General features: G+C 41.0%; 1 protein-coding gene across 2 annotated transcripts in view; it reads right to left on the bottom strand.

The window, feature by feature from the left end:
- Positions 1 to 20102, bottom strand: part of ifih1 (interferon induced with helicase C domain 1) — a 118507-nt gene that overhangs the window by 39132 nt on the left and 59273 nt on the right. For both annotated transcript variants that reach the window (XM_067987372.1, XM_067987373.1), the window contains one exon: positions 535 to 764. In XM_067987372.1, coding sequence (XP_067843473.1) covers positions 535 to 764 — 230 coding nt within the window. The remainder of the gene's footprint in view (positions 1 to 534; positions 765 to 20102) is intronic.

Raw genomic sequence — 20102 nt, 5'->3', positions numbered from 1 at the left:
AGAAGGCTGTGGATGCTGAGGCATTGAGCATATTCAAGGCTGAGATAGATAGTTTTTTGGACTCTAGGGGAATCAAGGGATATGGGGATTGGGCGGGAAAGTGGAGTTGAGGTCGAAGATCAGCCATGATCTTATTGAATGGCAGAGCAGGTTCGAGGGGCCGTATGGCCTACTCCTGCTCCTATTTCTTACGTTCTTATGATAGATCAGTTTACCCACTAAAACTACTTGCAGGAGGTGGTCTCACACCATTTCAGCTTTGTACTGTTGCAAACGTTTCCAATGATAAAAAGAATTGATGGAAATGTCTGCCCTTCCCTAACTTTAAAAATTTTAGTGGCAGTTGGGTCAGGTGTGTATGCAGAGGTTTGCTTTCCCCACTATGGTGCACTGCAAGCATTATAACTCTAAACTGTGTCTTCATATCTCCAAAAACAGCATTTTAAACATAACACTACCAGCAGTATAACTGAACCACAGACAATCACCCTTAACAAGAGGTAACAATTAATTATCTTCTTAACAATTAATTACCTTGTTAACAAGCACTATAACCTTCCCCGTTTGGCCCTGTAACTTCATTTTGTCTAGATGATGCCTGGTAATGTAGACAGCCACTCTTGTCTTTCCACTTCCCGTGGGCAGGCAAATAATGAGGTTTTTACCCTCCAAAGCTGGAGCTGCTACTTCCTGCTGATAGTCTCGGAGCTGGATCTCAGGAACTGGTGATCGTCTGCCTTTCTCTTTGTTCTCCTCATCTGAATCTGTAACATTTGGATAGCAATTTTAAGATAACAAACAGGGAATAAGGTTGATATATATGTAATATTTATTGATCTCTTTTGTATCTACAACAAATGGATTCTGACCATGTAAAGTGTTCAGCACAAGGCTGTTTAACGTCAATCAAAATTTTCATCAGTTTTCAAGTGCGCTGGAATCTTTATAGTATCCCAGTAGGCCAGTACAGTAGGTCAGAAAAGGCAGTGGGGGCTGTGACTTTGGACTGCTTGAGAGCTTATCCAGAACCTCCTAATCCTCAGAAAGCACGCTTGCCTGCCTAGGTGTTCTGCACGTCCAGCTTGATGCATACTTTCCCAGGGTCAGATAGCTCTGAATCAGCTCTTAATCAGTTCAAAGTTCGGCAGCTGCCACTGCAATCTTTGAACCTCCTCCAGACTCCTCCCATTTAATGACATCACAGAGCAACCTATCAGCGAGAGTGACCCTTGACCTGGCATGCCGCTATGTGAGTTTTGACACAACTAAAAAAAAAGGTCAAGGCTATTTTTTCTGAATATAGCATGAGGAAGCACTTTGAATAATATGTGCTCACCTAGACTTTCCTTCTCCTTTAAGTGCGTTAAGGGCTTTCATTCTTAAAGCTACATGGGTCTTTGTTCTCATTAGCAGGTCTGCGTATCCACTACAAAAATAAAGTAGCAGGAAACTACAAGGACGGCAGGAAGTCTGAAGATTTTACTTTACAAATAATACATAGACAGTTTGGATAACAATTCCAAAAATCACTTTCAAAGATTTACTTTGTGAATGGCAGTGGGGTGGCACAGCATTTAGGTGCTGTAATATACAGTGAAACAGACTAATAGGAAAGGAGTTCCAAGTCATAACCTCTCCGCAGTGAGTTTCAGCTGTGCCGTTGCAGGGAGATACTGAGCAGAGACATGGTGCTGTTCCACAAGAAGGGAGGGAAAACAACAGAGAAAGTTACCCTTGGCCACTCTTGCGTACTTCTCAGTTACTGGCTTCAGAGAGGCATTGGTTGAAGCTTGGCAGCAGAATACCTGCTCACTCTCTAGGGTGGGGATGGTGCATGACACAAGAAAATAAAAGAAAGGGGGATGGAAAGAAAATACCTAAAAAGGGAATTTCACCCTGATCAAACACTGAAAAATTATGTAAATCTGCCCATTTTTTAGATTCTTCTGCCTTTTGTTCTGGCAGTGTGATTCTGATTACATGTACCCTACAACCTAGTTAAAAGTGAGTGTCACTCATTGAGGCAGGAGTGACATAGCATCTACTTCAGTGTTAAGTAAAGAAACTAATGATTTTTACTGCCTCTGTACTCCTTTAGTCTGCAAAGAAAGCTAAGCTACTTAGGGGTGCTAATCAAAATTAAAAGCAAGCTTTACCAAATCAGCTTTGTTTAAAAATCTTAGTTCCACTGCCATAAACTCATTGCTTCTTCAATATTTTCTATTCTTAAATATATACAAAAAGAAAGTTTTTCTCATTGATGTATATTCTTCTTTTCCCATTTCTCATGTCTCATCACCACATCCCCAGACAGAAAAGAGAGAGACCTGCTGGCAGAATTCTACCGACAGTATGAAGTCAGTCGCTAAGATATGACAAAAGGGATAGGCTGACTCTCACTTACAACTTTCTTTCCTCCCCCTGCCCCCCACATCTGTCAAACCTCTGTTAAACCACCCGACTTCCATGTGGCACCTTCCAATGATAAACAGAACTGAGACTTATGATTGGGTGTGCAGGGAAATTTCAGGCATGAACTGGAGTTCCACCACAGATGTCATCAACTGTTGGAATAAGTTGCCGGCGCATGAGTGTGGACTCACTGCAAAAATTCAGGGGGGAGCTGGGTGAGTTTCTGGGAGTGGCAAAAATATCCATATATACAAGGTAGGTGAATCATTAGGGATTATGTCACTGAGTCATTACGGTTTCCTGCAGTTTGCTTGATCACCTACCGGGGTCAGAGAGGAATTTCCCATTCCTAAATTGACCTATGGGTTTTTCTCAGTTTCTTTGCCTCTCCCAGGAGATTGCATGGCTGCTATTGGGGGGAGGGAAGGAAATGGGTGCCAGCCTCAATGGACCGACTTGTCTTTTCCTCTTTTTTTTGTATGTTCATATATGATGACCCTCTGTTTATTTGAACGTGGATGTTACTTAGGAACATAGGAACAGGAGGAGGCTATTCAGCCCTTTCGAGCCCGCTCCGCCATTTGATATGATCATGGCTGATCTGTGATCTAACTCCATATACCTGCCTTTGGCCCATATTCCTTAATACCTTTGGTTGCCAAAAAGCTATTTATCTCAGATTTAAAATTAGCAATTGAGCTAGCATCAATTGCCGTTTGCAGAAGAGAGTTCCAAACTTCTACCACCCTTTGTGAGTAGAAGTGTTTTCTAATCTCACTCCTGAAAGGTCTGGCTCTAATTTTTAAACTGTGCCCCCTAGTCCTAGAATCCCAACCAGCGGAAATAGTTTCTCTCTATCCACCCTATATGTTCCCCTTATATCTTATAAACTTCCATCAGATCACCCCTTAACCTTCGAAACTCCAGAGAATACAACCCCAATTTGTGTAATCTCTCCTCGTAACTTAACCCATTGAAGTCCGGGTATCATTCTAGTAAACCTACGCTGCACTCCCTCCAAGGCCAATATGTCCTTCCGAAGGTGCGGTGCCCAGAACTGCTCACAGTACTCCAGGTGCAGTCTAACCAGGGTTTTGTATAGCTGCAGCATAACCTCTGCCCCCTTGTACTCTAGTCCTCTAGATATAAAGGCCAGCATTCTATTAGCCTTATTGATTATTTTCTGCACCTGTTCACGACACTTCAATGATCTATGTACCTGAACCCCTAAGTCCCTTTGGACATCCACTGCTTTTAACTTTTTACCATTTAGAAAGTACCCTGTTCTATCCTTTATTGATCCAAAGTGGATGACCTCACATTTGCCTACATTGAATTCCATTTGCCACAGTTTTGCCCATTCACCGAATCTATCAATATCGCTTTGTAATTTTATGTTTTCATCTACACTGCTTACAATGCCACCAATCTTTGTGTCATCGTCACCTTTCTGTGTGAAACTGTTTAGTGCCTCTGCTAAAGTAGCAGATCAAGGAATGTTATATGAGCGTGCTACACATTCATCCACATTACTGGCAACATCTTTCATTTTCTATTAAAAGAAAATCTTTTCTGTAGGGCAACCAAAAATAATTTACATCTTTAGCTCTTGACAGATAATAGACTACAGTAATGAAATAGTATACAAATTAATGCATTCAGTTGTCATTGCAGATTAGTCCTTAGATCAGGAATCAGTTGCCTTCACTATATCGCCACAAGCAATCTGTTAGTGTGGATTTAACTTTCTTCCCCACATGCTCACAAAAAGTTTGGTTAATTATTCCATGACTTCAAAGCTGATTGAAGTGTGTAAAAATATACATCATACCACTTCAACTTGTGGTTAAAGGAAAGGACAAAATAATGAACATTGTACTACTACTCAGATAGGAGAGCTGTTATTTATGTATTAAATATACACATAGGAAGACATTCAGAAAAAGCCTATATTTATGTGCATCTACAATGACATTAAAGTGTTATGGATAGAACATGCTTTTTTCACAATTAGACAGCTTTAATGTGGCTAACATTGAAATAGTAAAGTCTTATACTCAGTATTTCTATAAGTTCCATAGTAGCCATGAGAATTCACAAAATAAAGGAAACAGCAGTTTCAAACTTAGCAAAAATTACAGGTATAAGAAACACAGCTAATATTGAAGCAGGGAAAGAAATTATATGCATGGGGAGGAGTTGGCAAATGTAATTTATCACAAAGCTACTGGAACAAATAAGAGGCCGCCTTGGCTTTTATACACTGTACATTAGCATTCCAAAGTGCAATTTATGGTACAGTGAATATAGTAATATTGGGGCCCAGAAATTCCTGGGGGTCACAACGCCAGCGCAAGTGCGGTGGAGTGGAACCCCCATCTGCCCTGACTCCCAAGTCGAAGACCCAGGACATGCATGGCTGTGCTGGCCGCATATGTACCCCGACCGCCACCTGGTAGGTTGAAGTAGCCTCCAAGAGAATGTTAAAATTAGATAACCAGTGGTGAAGGATAGAACACTACAGCCTGGTCTTTAGTTGCTTCCAAGCCTTTATTCACAGAGATTCCCCTTACACACACACCACATCCTAGCTAAGCTCTCCTATAAAAAGGATACGACAGTCCCCAATTGATACCCACTACCTGAATGCAATTATCACTAATTGATATAAATCAAACAAATAACAGAGAGTTCTCCTCTTCAAGTCTTCTGCTCCCAATGTAGCAAATGAGTCTCTTTGGGAAGATAATAGATTCCCTCCAGAATTGATTACCTATCCACAGTAAAGGTATGGGGCCTCTTAAGGCACCCCCGGTGGGACGTACACCAGCTCTCAGTCTCCCCTTTACCGGAATTTAATGGCCAGTGAAAATGGAGCTGAATAACCAGGTTTCCGGGTTATTTCTGCTCCCCGTCGGCTCGGGTGGAAATAGAGATCTCTGCTCTCTCCAGCCCCAGAAATTTACGGGGCAGTGTTTTCTTTACATTGGATTAAATCTAGATTAAACTCAAATTATGAGAAACCTTTGTGCAAACACACTTACATCTTCTTCTGAGGCTTGAGTGAATGGGGTGGATTACGGCGCATTGCACATTTCCGTCAAACAGAGGCACCAGTTCCATGATTTCATGAAACAATCGTCTGCACTATGTATTTGGGCAGAATATGGTTCTTGATCCCTTAACCTTCTCTTCCACCCATTCTAGTTTGGTGCCAATAGGCAACATAAATGGATCTAATACAATATGAGGTAGTGGAGTCTGCTTAAGTAATTCCAAGTAGTGTTTATTTTTATATCTGGAGTAATTCTAGTATGCTCTCTTCTTGTGCCAGTTCCAGGTCTTTAGCTTTCATAGTGTTTTACATCTCACTTTTTTGCAATCCATTGTACATGTGGAAATTGGGACATCCATTTGAGAACTTCACAACAAGACTTCATAGAATTATACTGTAGATTTATTCTAGAACATGCCATACTATAGTGGAGTAACACTCCATCAAACTACTTGGATAACATTTGGATTTTAAAAATGTCTAATCCTACAAATAAACTCACTTCCACTGCAGCCCATCTGATTAAAGATTTTAGGCAAACTAACAATCATGAGACCAGTTTTAACACAATCTCTAATAATAGGAACATAGGAACAGGAGTAGGCCATTCAGCCCCTCGTGCCTGCTCCGCCATTTGATAAGATCATGGCTGATCTGTGATCTAACTCCATATACCTGCCTTTGGCCCATATCCCTCAATACCTTTGATTGCCAAAAAACTATCTATCTCACATTTAAATTTAGCAATTCAGATAGTATCAATTGCCGTTTGCAGAAGAGAGTTCCAAACTTCTACCACCCTTTGTGAAAAGGAAGATCTGACCAGCAGATAGAACTGGGTAATGATCTTTGAACATGTGCTGATAACAACAGTTTCAATCTACAATGGTGCTTGTGTTATCTTTATTATTTTAATCAGCAGCTATAAATTGCAGGATTCTCACCAGATAGTACTTCATGATTGAGTTTACCACTAACCTTTGACCACTTTAACACTGTCTATCTTCAATATCACTGCCTACATTCAGGATGCACCAAAACTAAATGATATACTTGTCTGGCTTTGTGCAAACCCTAAAACAATCTCAGGTGATAGTTGAAACTAAATTAAATGCAAAAACTTTCAACTATATCACTTTTCATATTCTGAGCTCAGTTTCACTGTAAGCATTTGTGGCAAGCTCATTCAAATAATGTAATCAGTGAAAGTTAACTTAGGAAGTTCCTACTGACATAAGTTGCCTGCACAGAATAACATTCTGTAATAAACTGGTGTGATAATCTGGATGAAATAAAGTCTGGGAGTCTCTACAGAAACATTTGACCTTTTAAGATTGAAAATTTAGTCATTTTGTGGTGGGAGTGCCCCAATACAATTAATTAATTTTATTATATAAATTTATAGGATGGAACATTTCTACAGGGTACTTGGCTATCTTTCACTCTCTCTTCTCACTGAAATCTCACCCTCATATAATGAGCATAACAAAATGCAGCTGCTTCCAGCAGCCACTCATCTGTCTCTGTTTAACCTTCACACTAACATCTAATACCTGCAGAGGGAAGAGATGAAGATCACAAAGGCACTGCCTACATTCAAAGACTGATCCCTATACATCAGGACCTTTTAAGTGCACTGGGTAGCCTGCCAGAAAGCTTGCGCACAATGGCATGGAGCATGGAGGAGTCCAGCTCAAGCTTGTGTGCGGTCATACAGCAAGGCACTGAGGCTATGCAGTCAACCATGGAATGAGTGATCAGCACTATGAACACTGCAGTGGGGCCCCACAATGATGGAGCCTCTGGTGACAGCTCTGACAGTTTCGCTGGGAGCTCAGACAGCTACCATCATTGGTCTGGTCTCTAGCATCTCCTCAGGTTTTCAATCCATGAAGGAGAGCATGGATAGGAGTGTGGCGAGCATGAATAGGGGCTTCCAGAGCCTCACTACATTCCTTCACTGTTCTCACACAGAGCAGAGGGAGTGTAGAGATGCAGCCCCATGACAGTGGCATTGGCTCCATGAGAAAGACTCATGTCCTTACTCAGGATGACAGGATATCTGATTCCCTGCCAGCCTCTGATCCAGTGCCTTTATTGGTCCCACACAGACTGCTGGCCCAGACTGCCCCAGTCTGCAGCTGTGCCCTAAAGGCCTAGAGCTGCTCAAGGTCACCCACCACAGCATTCTCAAGTGCCCTCAGTGGATGATCAGCAACCTCCCCCCTCCCAGTCTCCTGCGACAGGGAAAACACTTCGTAGGAGCACTAGAATAGGTCAAAGAGCACAGAGACCAGGGATAAAGGGATTGCATTCAGGTGATTTCATTTCAGTATGAATCATAGAATCATAGAAAGTTACGGCACAGAAGGGGGCCATTCAGCCCATTGTGTCCATGCTGGCCGAAAAAGAGCTATTCAGCTTAATCCCACTTTCCAGCATTTTGGTCCGTATCCCTGTAGGTTACGGCACTTCAAGTGCACAGCCAAATAATTTTTAAATGGGTTGAGGGTTTCTACCTCTACCACCCTTTCAAGCAGTGAGTTCCAGACCCCCACCACCCTCTGGGTGAAAAAATTTCTCCTCAGCGCCCCTCTAATACTTCTACCAATTACTTTAAATCTATGCCACCTGGTCACTGACCCCTCTGCTAAGGGAAATAGGTCCTTCCTATCCACTGCATCTAGTCCCGTCATAATTTTATATACCTCAATTAAATCACCCCTCAGCCTCCTTTGTTCCAAAGAAAACAACCCCAGCGTATCCAATCTTTTCTCATAGCTAAAATTCTCCAGCCCTGGCAAAATATCGTAAATATCCTCTTTACCCTCTCTGGTGCAATTACATCCTTCCTGTAATGTGGTGACCAGAACTGTATGTGGTACTCAAGCTGCGGCCTAACCAATGTTTTTTACAGTTCTAGCATAACCTCCCTGCTATTATATTCTATGCTTCGGCTAATAAAGGAAAATATCCCGTATGCCTTTTTAACTACCTTATCTACCCATCCTGCTACCTTCAGGGATCTGTGGACATGCACTCCAAGGTCCCTTTGTTCCTCTCCACCTCTCAGTATCTTCCCATTTATTGTGTACTCCCTTGCCTTGTTTGCCCTCCCCAAATGCATGACCTCACACTTCTCCGGATTGAATTCCATTTGCCACTTTTCTGCCCACCTGACCAGTCCATTGATATCTTCCTGCAGCTTTCCTCCTCGCTATCAACCACACAGCCAATTTTTGTATCATCTGCAAACTTCTTAATTGAGCCCCCCACATTCAAGCCATATCATTAACATTTACCACAAAAAGCAAGGGACCTAGTACTGAGCCTTGTGGAACCGCACTGGAAACAGCCTTCCAGTCGCAAAAACACCCGTCAACCATTACCCTTTGCTTTCTGCCACTGAGCCAATTTTGGATCCAACTAGCCACTTTCGCTTGGATCCCAATGGGTTTTTACTTTTTTGACCAGTCTGCCATGTGGGACCTTGTCAAAAGCCTTGCTAAAATCCATGTACACTACATCAAACGCGTTATCCTCATCGACCCTCCTGGTTACCTCTTCAAAAAATTCAATCAAGTTAGTCAGACACGACCTTCCTTTAACAAATCTATGCTGAATGTCCTTGATTAAACCGTGCCTTTCTAAATGATGATTTATGCTGTCCCTCAGAATTGATTCCAATAATTTGCCTACCACCAAGGTTAGACTGACAGGCCTATAATTACTCGGTCTATCTCTCTCTTTTGAAGAGGAGGGAAAAGTTGTAAAATGCACAATGTGCATGATGTGAAGTAAACAGTTTTTATTTGCTGTTGGTCTTCATATTCGTAGTTATGCAGGAGGAAGACCAATGAGGCAGTAGAGTTGGAGGCCATTCAGAAAGTGGCTGGGAGGTATATGGCAAATGGTGGGACTGCTAGTGTGCTGGAGTGAGGGTTTGCTTAGCAGTGTTTTTATATAAGTTGTTAAATAAAAATTCTGAGTTAGAAGTGTTTTTTTATTAATGGCTCTTTTTAGTCGGACTGCGATTGTGCTGAGGCTGAATTGGGATGTTTATATGACACTATCGCACTGAAATCAGATACTGTATCTGGGGTCAGACCATAACTAATGATCTTTTTCAAGGTACTGGTGACACACAGTGGAAAAACCTTCCTATTGGATTGGTACACCAAAGACATCTTCAGCAAGAGCTACAAATCAACAGGAAGAGTGAGAAAAATATCCTGTGATCTTGTGAATAACTGAGTAAAAAGGATTTGTCCCTACATTACAACCGTGACTACACTTCAAAAAGTACTTAATTGGCTGTAAAGCACCTTTGGACGTCCTGAGGTCATGAAAGGCGCCATATAAATGCAAGCTGACTGTATCAGACAGCCTCTTGTATCAAGAATGACAGCCAAGCTTACAGCCCACCACAAACAGAATCTTGAAGAGTTTTTTTTTCAATGATCATTAACATTTTAATTTTGAATAACTCTGAAAGAGAATAAATTTTGCTTGCAATTATTTTAATGGACCCCATTGCTTTAGGAACATTTTTTTTAAAAATAGGACCGGACAAAACAATCAACTCATTGGCTGCATTGGTCCGCTGGTAAAACTCAAGCCTGTAATTTGCTGTGAGTGATGTTTTTCTTCTTTCTCCATTATTTTAACAGTGGTGCTAACCCAAGGGGTTAATGCCACTATTAAAATAGTGGGGAGAAGAATTTGATATGAACTTGTTAAATGTTTTAAACAATAACATACCAATAATAGTAGAAAATCAAGGGGCAAAGGGGAGGGAGGAACTAAGAACAATCACTATCACTATTTACTAAGTAAACTAATGGGTCTAAAGGCTGACAAGTCCCCTGGACCTGATGGCTTGCATCCGAGGGTCTTAAAGGAAGTGGCTACAGAGATAGTGGATGCATTGGTTGTAATCTTCCAGAATTCATTAGATTCTGGAAAGGTCCCAACGGATTGGAAAACCACAAACGTAACACCCCTATTCAAGAAGGGAGTGAGACAGAAAGCAGGTAACTATAGACCAGTTAGCCTAACATCTGTCATTGGGAAAATGCTAGAATCCATTATTAAGGAAGTAGTAGCAGGTTATTTGGAGACTCATAATACAATCAAGGAGAGTCAACATGGTTTTATGAAGGGGAAATCATGTCTGACAAATTTATTAGAGTACTTTGAGGAAGTAGTGGGCAGGATGGATAAAGGGGAACCAATGGATGCAGTATATTTGGATTTCTAAAAGGCATTCGATAAGGTGCCACATAAAAGATTACTGTACAAGAGCTCATGGTGTTGGGGGTAATATACTACCATGGATAGAGGATTGGCTAACTAACAGAAAACAAAGAGTCGGGATAAAAGGGTCATTTTCAAAATGGCAATCTGTAACTAGTGGGGTGCTACAGGAATCAGTGCTGGGGCCTCAACTATTTACAATATATATCAATGACTTGGATGAAGAAACAGAGTGTCTTGTGGCCAAATTTGCTGATGATACAAAGATAGGTGGAAAAGCAAGTTGCGACGAGATGCAGTGTCTGCAAAGGGATATTGACAGGTTAAGCAAATGGGTAAAAATTTGGCAGACGGAATATAATGTGGGAAAATGTGAAGTCATCCACTTTGGGAGGAAAAATAAAAAAGCAAAATATTATTTGAATGGAGAAATATTACAAAATGCTGCGGTAGAGGGATCTGGGTGTCCTCGTACATGAAACACAAAAAGTCAACATACAGGTGCAGCAGGTAATCCGGAAGGCAAATGGAATATTGGCCTTTATTTCTAGGGGAATGGAGTATAAAAGCAGGGAAGTCATGCTACAACTGTACAGGGTGCTGGTGAGACCACACCTGGAGTACTGCGTACAGTTCTGGTGCTCTTATTTAAGCTAGGGCATACTTGCATTGGAGGCAGTTCAGAGAAGGTTCACTCGGTTGATTCCGGGTTTGGAAGGGTTGTCTTATGAGGAAAAATTGAACAGGTTGGGTCTATACTCATTGGAGTTTAGAAGAATGAGAGGAGATCTTATTGAAACATACAAGATTCTGAGGGGACTCATTAGGATAGATGCTGAGAGGATGTTACCCCTCATGGGGGAATCTAAAACTAGGGGGTATAGTCTCAGAATAAGGGGTCGCCCGTTTAAGACAGAAATGAGGAGGAATTTCTTCTCCCAGAGGGTCATGAATCTTTGGAATTCTTTACCCCAAAAAGCTGTGGAGGCTGAGTCATTGAATACATTCAGGCTGAGTTAGACAGATTTTTGATCAGCAAGGGAGTCAAAGGATATGGGGAAAGGCCTACTCCTGCTCCTATCTCTTATGGTCTTACTGTCTAATAAATTCACTCACAGGCCTATAAACTTGTTGGAGTGTATTTTAATATTCCACAATTTTTTGAAAGATCCAGATAAATAAGGGAATGGCATTCTTGATTTTTTTAAATGCAGTATCTGCAGGCAATAAAAATAGTTTCTTATTAAACTCCCCTGCACTAATTAAATACATATTACATTTTTCACTTCATTTTGTTTATGTCTGACAATGTCATGGATATGACAATTGTTTTCTGTTATATCAAGGCCTTTGTGGTTTTCCAAATGTGCTTAGTCAGTCACTAAAGACATTTTCCAGTCAAACTATGAGTAAAAGAATAAAGTTTGTATTGACTGAAAACAAATAAGAGAATCAAAGGAGGTAAGTGGGATAGAATCACACTGAAACATTTTAGCCAGTAAGCTTGCACGATAGAAGCAATTTTTGGTGTAGATGAGTGTACTGTGCAGTTTATACCCTATATGACAGCAATGAACAGTTTATGTGACTGGATTCAGTACAGATGGGTTAAGGGTTAATTTTTGGTAGCGTAAATTGAGGACAGCAGAAGGATACAAAGTAATTGTTGGCATAGGGCTAGGTGTCAATGCCCGACCATCACTGCTCTAACCAATGGCAGGAAATCCCAGAGTTAGATCAGTTCTTTCATAGTTGGGATGAGTTTTCATTTAAGAACTAATGAGTAAGTGGAGCACGATGCCTTGCAGAAGTAAATAGATCATGTTCTTCTTACTGACTGGCAGATGTCCTGATAGAGTCATCCAATGGCCATTAAGGAGCAGTACTGTCAATAATGATGGAGAAATCTATGCTCCTAGCTAAAGGAAGATGCCATAAAGGCCAGAATGTGAAAGGGGGAATAAAAAGTTACAATAATGATGATAATCTTTTAAATCAAAGTTAGCGGATTCACATTAATTGCACATAATTACATCATCTTATGAAACATTTTCCATATTTCATGATATCACAAGCAAAAACAAATGGTAACATTTAATTCTGATAGCGTAATCCACACATCAATACAAGTTGCAATTAAATGAACACTTATATCTAACTCTTACAACGCATAAGTAATTAAAGTGCTAAGAATTGACACATTTTGACACAACTAAAAAAAGGTCAAGGCTATTTTTTCTGAATATAGCATGAGGAAGCACGTTAAATGATATGTGCTCACCTAAACTTTCCTTCTCCTTAGGGAAAGCCTTATGGGCTTTCATTCTTAAAGCTACCTGGGTCTTTGTTCTCATTAGCAGGTCTGCGTATCCACTGTAAAAATAAAGTAGCAGGAAACTACGAGGACTGCAAGAAAAGATTTTACTTTACAAACAATACATAGACAGTTTGGATAACAATTCCAAAAATCACTGTGTAAACAGCTTTCAAAGATTTACTTTGTGAATGGCAGTGGGGTGGCACAGCATTTAGGTGCTGTAATATACAGTGAAACAGACTAATAGGAGAGGAGTTCCAAGTCATAACCTCTCCGCAGTGAGTTTCAGCTGTGCCGTTGCAGGGAGATACTGAGCAGAGACATGGTGCTGTTCCACAAGAAGGGAGGGAAAACAACAGAGAAAGTTACCCTTGGCCACTCTTGCGTACTTCTCAGTTACTGGCTTCAGAGAGGCATTGGTTGAAGCTTGGCAGCAGAATACCTGCTCACTCTCTAGGGTGGGGATGGTGCATGACACAAGAAAATAAAAGAAAGGGGGATGGAAAGAAAATACCTAAAAAGGGAATTTCACCCTGATCAAACACTGAAAAATTATGTAAATCTGCCCATTTTTTTAAGCTTCTTCTGCCTTTTGTTCTGGCAGTGTGATTCAAGAAACAAAACAACCAGTAGATACAGGAAGTATGTTTCTGATTACATGTACCCTATAATCTAGTTAAAAGGGAGTGTCACTCATTGAGGCAGGAGTGACATAGCATCTACTTCAGAGTTAACTAAAGAAACTAATGATTTTTACTACCTCTGTACTCTTTTAGTCTGCACAGAAAGCTAAGCACCTTAGGGGTGCTAATTTTGATTAGGTACAAGGTACTTAGGTACTTAGGGGTGCTAATCAAAATTAAAAGCAAGCTTTACCAAATCAGCTTTGTTTAAAAATCTTAGTTCCACTGCCATAAACTCATTGCTTCTTTGATATTTTCTGATCTTAAATATATACAAAAAGAAAGTTTTTCTCATTGATGTATATTCTTCTTTTCCCATTTCTCATGTCTCATCACCACATCCCCAGACAGAAAAGAGAGAGACCTGCTGGCAGAATTCTACCAACAGTATGAAGTCAGTCGCTAAGATATGACAAAAAGGATAGGCTGACTCTCACTTACAACTTTCTTTCCTCCCCCCGCCCCCCACCCACATCTGTCAAACCTCTGTTAAACCACCTGACTTCCACGTGGCACCTTCCAATGATAAACAGAACTGAGACTGATGATTGGGTGTGTGGGGAAATTTCAGGCATGAACTGGTGTTCCACCACAGAAGTCATCAACTGTTGGAATAAGCTGTTACATGAAGGTCTTTGTGGTTTTCCAAATGTGCTTAGTCAGTCACTAAAGATATTTTCCAGTCAAACTATGAGTAAAAGAATAAAGGCTGTATTGACTGAAAACAATTGAGAGTCAAAGGAGGTAAGTGGGATAGAAACATATTGAAACATTTTAGCCGGCATGATAGAAGCAATTTTTGTAGCAGATGAGTGTAAAGTGCAGTTTATACCCCAAATTATAAGCAACAAATAGTTTATGTGACTGGATTCACTACAGAAGGGTCAAGGCTTATTTTTTGATTGTATCCTTCTGCTGTCCTCAATTTGCACAAAGTAATTGTTGGCACAGTGCCACATGTCAATGCCCGACCATCACTGCTCTAACCAATGGCAGGAAATCCCAGCGTTAGATCAGTTCTTTCATAGTTGGAATCAGTTTTCATTTAAGAACTAATGAGTAAGAGGAGCATGATTCCTTGCGGAAGTAAATAAATAGTGTTCCTCTTACTGACTGGCAGAAGTCCTGATAGAGTCATCCTTTTGGCCATTAAGGAGTAGTATGGACAATAATGACGGAGAAATCTATGCTCCTAGCTGAAGGAAGATGCTGTAAAGGCCAGAATGTGAAAGGGGAATAAAAAGTTACAACAATGATGATAATCTTTTAAATCAAAGTTAGCTGATTAACAGGGATTGCACATAATTACAACATCTTATGAAATATTTTCCATATTTCATGATGACATCACAAGCAAAAACAAATGGTAACATTTAATTCTGATAGCGCAATCCACGTATCAATACAAGTTGCATTTAAATGAACACTTATATCTAACTCTTAGCACTTTAATTACTTATGAGTTATAAGAATATTGGAAATAGGGAAATATTGACATCTTTTTTCTTAATGCTACTAACCATCATGCTCTGCTGGCTGTGCTGTGTGTTTTGCTGAATTGTAAACTGTTAACCTTTGACTAGTGATTGACCCTTGTTACCCTCATTGTGAGGCAAGGCAGCTATGTGGTAAAAGAGAAATAATGGCCTAAAAAGCGGAACAATAATCTAAAGATAATAAGACCAGGACAATGTTGAAATAGCTAGACGAGTGCGATCAAACAAACTGGCCACCTTGAAAAAACATCCTTGCAACCTTGTTAAATGAGTAATGTCAAAACAAGCTGACCACCTTGAATTCCTTGATAAATAACTTTGTTAATCTATAAGGGTCTTATGAATATTGTTCCAAATATGGTGTGGGGTTCCTGCCGGGGGGACCTAAAAACCCAACATCTTTTGAGCTCGGGGCAGAGAAATCAGCGAAGCCAACCCAGCAGTCAGAATAACACCTAGCTGTCTGAAGATGACACCGTTGTCAGAGGAACACCTGACTATTAGAAGACTACCTCACTGTCTTGAAATTACCATGTTGCCAAATTAATTAGGAAATCTACCCAGAGATCAAATGGGGTAATATTGTTTTGATCTTTGTTGTCTAAAATTTGATACTTTTACATGTTTGATTTGATTATTAATACATGAAACATTCATTACCATTTGGTGTCATGTCCAAATCTGTTCCAGAGTGGTGCAATGTAATTGGACTACATCACAAGAAGTTGTGGGATATGTTCTGCGCTGCTTGTACAATCCATAACTCAATTACAGCTTTCTCATTTACAAGATATTGAGGTAAATCTTTGTCTTCACCGCATGGGTGGTAATCAATGGAATAAAAATCTGGCGGGTTGCATAATGGGCAGGCGATCCGTTCCACCAAATTACAGCCCATGTGATGAGGATGAAAATTTACCCCATTAGGTCTGCCCATTTGTGGGATATGAATCATATCATTTAACTCATCATCCTATGTTTCCTCTTCCCATGTTCACTACACACACCACGGTATCTAGTGAATCAGATCATAATATTTAGCGTAATCTCATCATTTGCAAACACAATGTTTATTTCTTGATTTATATTACATTGCACTGTTTGCAATTCAAATAGAAGGTATGTATATGAATTGGTGAAATTAAGGAGTAGTTTACACAATTTTACCACTTTTGCTCCAATTTTCTCCTTATCTGAAAACATTGTGGCTAATTTTCCCATGGCCCCTATCTGGGTGCTAGTTAGGCACAACACATCCAAAGTACACTGCACCTGGCCAGACCGGAATCTGCATTTCCAGACAGATTTAGATTTGCAGATTCAGGTCATTTGCACAGTCCTGACATGCCCTTGGCACAGGCCCATCCCCGGACTTCAGAGACTCATGCGGTTCAGGTTCCATGGGTACAGACAGCTCTTCTGTACCTCACCGAGTGACCATTCTTTATCATACTCTCAGGCATTGAGTGTTAGAGGCTATTCCAGAGCACAGGATCATCACAGCCAGCCCTCACCTGGAAGACATCCACATGTGCATTTTCCAGCATGGTCACTGGTACGAATGGAAACTCTGGCTGATCCTTCCTTAGCCCAGAAATGATGGGCTATAAATTGGGCTACGTAGCACCTGTTTTGTAGGCACAACGCGGCTTCCTAAGCACCTAAAATGGCACTCGGAATGAGCGCACAAACTTCTAGCATGACGTGCGCTGGACGCCAGATAACGAACGCCGGCAGCATGTAAAGTAGGGAGAAAATGCGGTAGATCAGTGTGCAATGCTGATTTAAAGGGACAGATGAGATTTTGGAACTCAATGCTCCAGCCAATGCACTGTCTTAACCTCGCACACTGAACAGGTCGTAAACAGAATGGAGGACAGCCCCCCCATCAGTGCTATTTAAAGGGATCATGCAGGAGTTACAGGTTAGTTGCTGGATTATTGCTTCTGGCTGCAGATTCATTTGAACCTGTTTTTGGAGGTCTCTTATACTTGAATACGAAGACTAGGGGACATAGCCTAAAAATTAGAGCCAGGACTTGCAGGAGTGAAGTTAGGAAATGCTTGTACACGCAAAGGGTGGTAGAAGTTTCCAACACTCTTCTGCAAACGGCAGGTGATGCTACCTCAATTGTTAATTGTAAATCTGAGAATGATTTTTGTAACCAATGGTATTAAGGGATATGGGGCTAAGGCAGGTATATGAGTTAGGTCACAGATCAACCATGATCACAGTGAATGGCGGAACAGGCTTGAGGAGCTAAATGGCCTACTCCTCTTCCTATAATAAAGTTTCAATGCTCAACAGGAAGTGAGCTGGCTAGCTGACAGGCAACAGCAAGGGCACTGGCAGAATGGCAGGGGTGGGACAGGAATGCTGTCATCCTGAGACAGGACAGCAGGTCATGTCCCATGGATCTACTGCCACTTGCTGCCTCCTGTTATGCAACACCTTCTCCTACAAGAAAGTGGGACGTGTGTCGGTGAGTGTCCTACAAGACATTTGGGTGATGTGCCTGTCATGGTTGAATAGCTGCCAGCGTATGTGACCTATGAGTTGTGGGTATGCGGCTTGCAACAGTGGTAATGTGTGAGGGTGAGAGGAAGTACCTGGTTGGAAGAGTTGAGTATTGATTGAAAGAGTTTGTTGGTAGGTGGGTGTTGGGGATGGGGGGAAACAGTGGATGCAGCTAGTGGTGCAGTTGGTAGGAGATGCCACTTGACAGTTGACCTCACTCACCTTGACCACTCGTGTCAAAGCATTGAACTTCTTCCTGCACTGCAGCCATGTTTGTGGTGCTGTGTGCCTGGCACTGAAATCGTCCCCTACTGCTTCCCGCTGCCTCGGGAGCATATGTCTGGAGGGCCTCTTGCCCACCACCGCCCCCCCCCTGCAGATATAGGGTGCCCCTCTTTCTGGTGACCACTTGCACCAAGGCCTCTAGTGCAGCTGTCTGCATTTCAATGACCGGGTGTGGGTTAATCACGCACCGCGATCCCAGAGCTGGTTTTGGGGGTTATCCAATATAACCCCCACTGAAGCTGACTGCAGTACCCTATTGATAGCCTGGCTAAGATAAGCTAGCTCATTATAGACCAAGAATCAAATCTGGGAACCTAGTTTGTATGGCTCAGTAACCTTGCTATAGTTGATTCTGGAAAAAAAAAAGTGATTCTTGTAATACTGGATCAATGGGAACCGCTCCTTGCAGATCCTTTGAACATTAACATTTATATAGCGCCTTTAACATAGTAAAACATCCCAAGGTGCTTCACAGGGGTGTAATCAGACAAAAACCGACATTGAACCAAAGAAAGAGACAATAGGACATTTGGTTAAAGAGTTAGGTTTTTAGGCGTATCAAAAGGAAGAGAGAGAGGTGGAGAGGTTTAGGGAGGGAATTTCAGAGCTTATGGCTTAGACGGCTGAAGGCACGGCTGCCAATGGTGGGGTGAAGGAATTGGGGGATGCACAAGAGGCCAGAGTTGGAAGAACGCAGAGTTCTCGGAGGGTTGTAGGGCTGGAGGGGTTACAGAGATAGGAAGGGGCGAAGTCATGGAGGGATTTGAACACGAGGACGAGAATTTTAAAATCAAGGCGTTGGTGGACTGGGAGCCAATGTAGATCAGAGAGCACAGGGTTGATGGGTAAATGGGACTTGGTGCAAGTTAGGATACTAGCAGCAGAGTTTTGGATGAGCTCAAGATCAAGAAGGGTGGAAGCTGGGAGGCCGGCCAGGAGAGTATTGGAATAGTCGAGTCCAGAGGTAACAAAAACATGGATGAGGGTTTCAGCTGCAGATGGGCAGGGGCAGGTGCCAATGGTTTGATTAAAATCATTCTAACCCTAAACTCTAATCCTACATTCTCAATGCATGATTCATAAGGTTTAAATTATTCTGTGGAAATGCAGGAAGCCAAATGTCTTCAAGTTATTTTTCATGCCATAACATATGGTATGATGAAATATCTTTATGACCTTACAACATTTGGCAGTATCCAGTTCTTCCCACATAGGTCAGGAGTGTCTTTCTTATAAATGGATTTTAGAGCTGGGGTCAACATGTGTTCTATGGATAGCTGGAAAATCATTTAACTTAAAAATTTTGAATATTCAACTTACTGCTTGTGCCACTAGTTAATTCAAGTGCAGTATTAAATTTGCTTCATCAGTTATATAAATTAAACAAAAATCAACTAAATATCAATTTTTTAATATCTTTTCACAAGTTTAGATTAAAAATGATCTTTATACACCAGCAGTTAAACTGCAAAAAGTATTATCTAAAAGAAGGAACACAAATAAAATATTTCAGACTTAGAAAGACCCTACCAGAACACTAGATTCGGTCCTTGGTGTTGTGACACAAAATAGTTTATATCAACTACTTTGGCATTATCAAAGAAGCCTATAAAAGCCTGCTAAGATTTTTTTTCAAACATCCATGTGATTTGTTCTTTGCACATACTATAAGTTGCTAGAATTCTTGGCTCTGTACACCCCTTGAATCAGTAACATGGACTAACCCTTGGGGTACTTTATTTTTTTCAACACTTTCAAAAAACGTAATCTAGATGTAATTACAGGATGAAAGTATGTATCACAGCACGGAGAATGTTTCATCAATAGTACCCTAAACCTGCTGAAAATGTAATTGAATGCACAGGTGAAATCTATTTATTGCAGTTAAGGATTAAAAAAATAAAAACTTCTTACGGGTTTAAAAATGATATAAAACTGTGATGACAATATCAGAACCCTTTAGGGGGGATTTTAACTCCTTCCACCCGGTGGAAATGGGGCTGCAGCAGAGTTAAAATTGAAGTGGTCAACTTACAAATTATTGTTAATTAGACAATAATTTAACAATAGCATCAGGAAAT

This window comes from Heptranchias perlo, chromosome 7, assembly GCF_035084215.1.
Source record: "Heptranchias perlo isolate sHepPer1 chromosome 7, sHepPer1.hap1, whole genome shotgun sequence".
Classification (NCBI taxonomy): Eukaryota; Metazoa; Chordata; class Chondrichthyes; order Hexanchiformes; family Hexanchidae; genus Heptranchias; species Heptranchias perlo.
This window is presented reverse-complemented; position numbering and strand designations above follow the sequence as displayed.